At 41.6% G+C, this 2,813-nt stretch overlaps 1 protein-coding gene across 1 annotated transcript; it reads left to right on the top strand.

The window, feature by feature from the left end:
• The first annotated feature begins 982 nt into the window (after positions 1–982).
• LOC18022244 (probable sugar phosphate/phosphate translocator At2g25520) lies at positions 983–2,508 on the top strand. The gene has a single exon (XM_006405125.2). The coding sequence runs from the start codon at positions 1,118–1,120 to the stop codon at positions 2,159–2,161; it is 1,044 nt and encodes a 347-aa protein (XP_006405188.1). The 5' UTR covers positions 983–1,117; the 3' UTR covers positions 2,162–2,508.
• The last annotated feature ends 305 nt before the right edge of the window (positions 2,509–2,813 follow it).

Here is a 2,813-nt window from a genome sequence, read left to right as displayed (position 1 = left end):
TCCCCAGTAGATACCTTGATCCACGCCAAGGTTGAAGCAGAAAGTTGGAAGATTGCAAACCAACCAGAAGAAGTAGAGGACGAACCAGATGAGGCGCCACTCACTACTTTGCTCCGGAGTCCTCTACCCGATGTCGAGAGGTTACCGCTGTGTCAGGTCGATGCTTCCTGGATAAGTAATGACCTGGTAAGTGGGCTCGGATGGAATCTAAAGGATGAGAGGGGTGGTGAGATCTTTGGCCTACAGGGCTGCCGTAGAAGCCTATCGGCCCTCCATGTCGAATTGGTGAGTCTGTTATGGGCTATGTCTTGTGTGATAGAGAGACAAATCTTATCCGTTCACTTTCAGACCGATTGTTCAGATTTGGTAAGCATGTATGAATCTCCATCGGATTGGTCATCTTTTTCATCAGAGCTGGAAGCCCTTCGTATTCTTCGGGAAAGCTTTTTGGATTTCAATCTATTACATATCGCCAGAAGTTCAAATGTCCGAGCAGATAGTCTTGCAAAAGGAGCTCGAGCAAGAGACAGTATTTTCTCCCAAATCATTCATAATGAGTTAGCTGAGGATAGTTTTCGGACCAATTCCTTAACGCGCCAAATATGATGTAATAGTTGGGTTGTAGAAAAAAAAAAAAAAAATTAGTCAAGGTAGAATTACAGGTTCCTTTCTGTGAGCTTTCCGCAACATTAAGGAAACAGTAAACAAAATGGACAGTTTCGTAATTCGAATAACAAAACGTAAGCAACGAAAAAGAGCTCAAAAACAAAATATTTTCCACATTATTTCATAATTTAACGACTTGGGGAAAAACAAACCAAAATTTTAAACTTAGGTATAAACTATATAAAAAAACAAAGAACTAAATACGGGTCCCACCATAAGCCAATCGTCAAATAACCAAGCACCTTTTCGCCACGTCACGTAAGCCCTTCCCCTACATTAGACCAACTAAAAGTCTTCTCAACCCCAAAACCCAAACATTGACATAAGAGAAACAGAGAGGCAGAGAGAGAGAGAGTCTCTCTTCTATCTTGCGCAGCTCTGCTTAACCTGCGCACCGCCACCACCTCCACCTCCTCCGGCGACCCAAAACCAAAAACCCACCACCAAAAACATGGGGAAAGGTCGCGCATTAAGCGACGGAGTGTTAAAGAAGATCATCCTCTCTTACACATACGTCGCAATCTGGATCTTCCTCAGCTTCACCGTAATCGTCTACAACAAATACATCCTCGACAAAAAGCTCTACAATTGGCCATACCCAATCACACTCACCATGATTCACATGGCTTTTTGCTCTTCCTTAGCCGTAATTCTCATCAAAGTCTTCAAAATCGTCGAGCCAGTCTCCATGTCTCGCGAGACTTACCTCAGATCCGTCGTCCCCATCGGCGCGTTGTACTCACTCTCCCTCTGGTTATCGAACTCGGCCTACATCTACCTCTCCGTCTCCTTTATCCAGATGCTCAAAGCCCTAATGCCCGTCGCCGTTTACTCGATCGGGGTTTTGCTAAAGAAGGAGACTTTCAAATCTCAGACCATGACGAACATGCTCTCGATCTCATTCGGTGTAGCGATCGCTGCTTACGGCGAAGCGAAATTCGATGTCTGGGGTGTTGTTCTTCAGCTCGGAGCTGTTGCTTTCGAAGCTACGAGGTTGGTTCTGATTCAGATCTTGCTTACTTCTAAAGGAATCAATCTTAATCCGATCACTTCTTTGTATTACGTTGCTCCTTGTTGTATGGCTTTCCTCTCTGTTCCTTGGATGTTCGTTGAGTTCCCGATTCTGAGGGATACGTCGAGTTTCCATTTCGATTTCGTTGTTTTCGGAACGAATTCGGTTTGTGCTTTTGCTTTGAATCTCGCTGTGTTCCTCCTCGTTGGGAAGACTTCAGCTTTGACCATGAATGTGGCTGGTGTGGTTAAAGACTGGCTCTTGATTGCGTTTTCGTGGTCTGTGATTAAGGATACGGTCACGCCGTTGAATCTGTTTGGTTATGGGCTTGCGTTTTTGGGTGTTGGGTATTATAATCATTGCAAGCTTCAGGCTTTGAAGGCTAAAGATGCGCAAAAGAAGGTTCAAGAGAGTGATGAGGAAGCTGGGAAGCTTTTGGTTGAGAGGGAAAGTGAAGTTGCTGGAAAAGAAACTCAAGATTGAGAAGAGATCTTGATTCTTGTTCAAGAATGCGTTTCAGGGAATAAGAGCTAAAGGGTTAGAGGATGATTTTTTGGAAAGACTTTTTTTTTGCTTGTAGTTGTTCGTCTACGTTTAAGTTATGGTTAAGTTATGATTTTACATAGTGATTGATAGGTACAAAGGGGGTTTTAAGAGGTTTATTGAATCTTTTTGAAACTTCATTGTATCTTCTATTGAGTTTGGGTTTGTTTTCTTACTTCTTTATGGATCTATTATCTTTGCGGGTAAACAATTGTTGTAGTAGTAATTTATTTGATATTTTGCTTATTGAGATTGTTACAATGTCAAATTGAAACTCCTTTTCTTTATCTCTTTCTTCAATGAAACCGTTCTATGTTGGATTTCAGAATATAGACACAAAGACATTTCGATATTGTATTGGTCTAGTAGGATTATTCGGAAGCAAGTTCCATGATCTAGGGTGATAAATTGTCATTACCGACTTTACAAATCGATGTTCCAAACATCATATGAACACAATGGTCTCATTTAACCTTCTCTCAAAAATTTCTACTTTAGAGTGGATTGGTTAAATGTGGATTTTTCACTTCAACAAGTTCTTAGAGAGAGGTAAACTAAAAACATTCAAACAACTCACGGATTAGGGCTTTTT

Source organism: Eutrema salsugineum, unplaced genomic scaffold (genome assembly GCF_000478725.1).
Source record: "Eutrema salsugineum unplaced genomic scaffold, Eutsalg1_0 scaffold_15, whole genome shotgun sequence".
Classification (NCBI taxonomy): Eukaryota; Viridiplantae; Streptophyta; class Magnoliopsida; order Brassicales; family Brassicaceae; genus Eutrema; species Eutrema salsugineum.
This window is presented reverse-complemented; position numbering and strand designations above follow the sequence as displayed.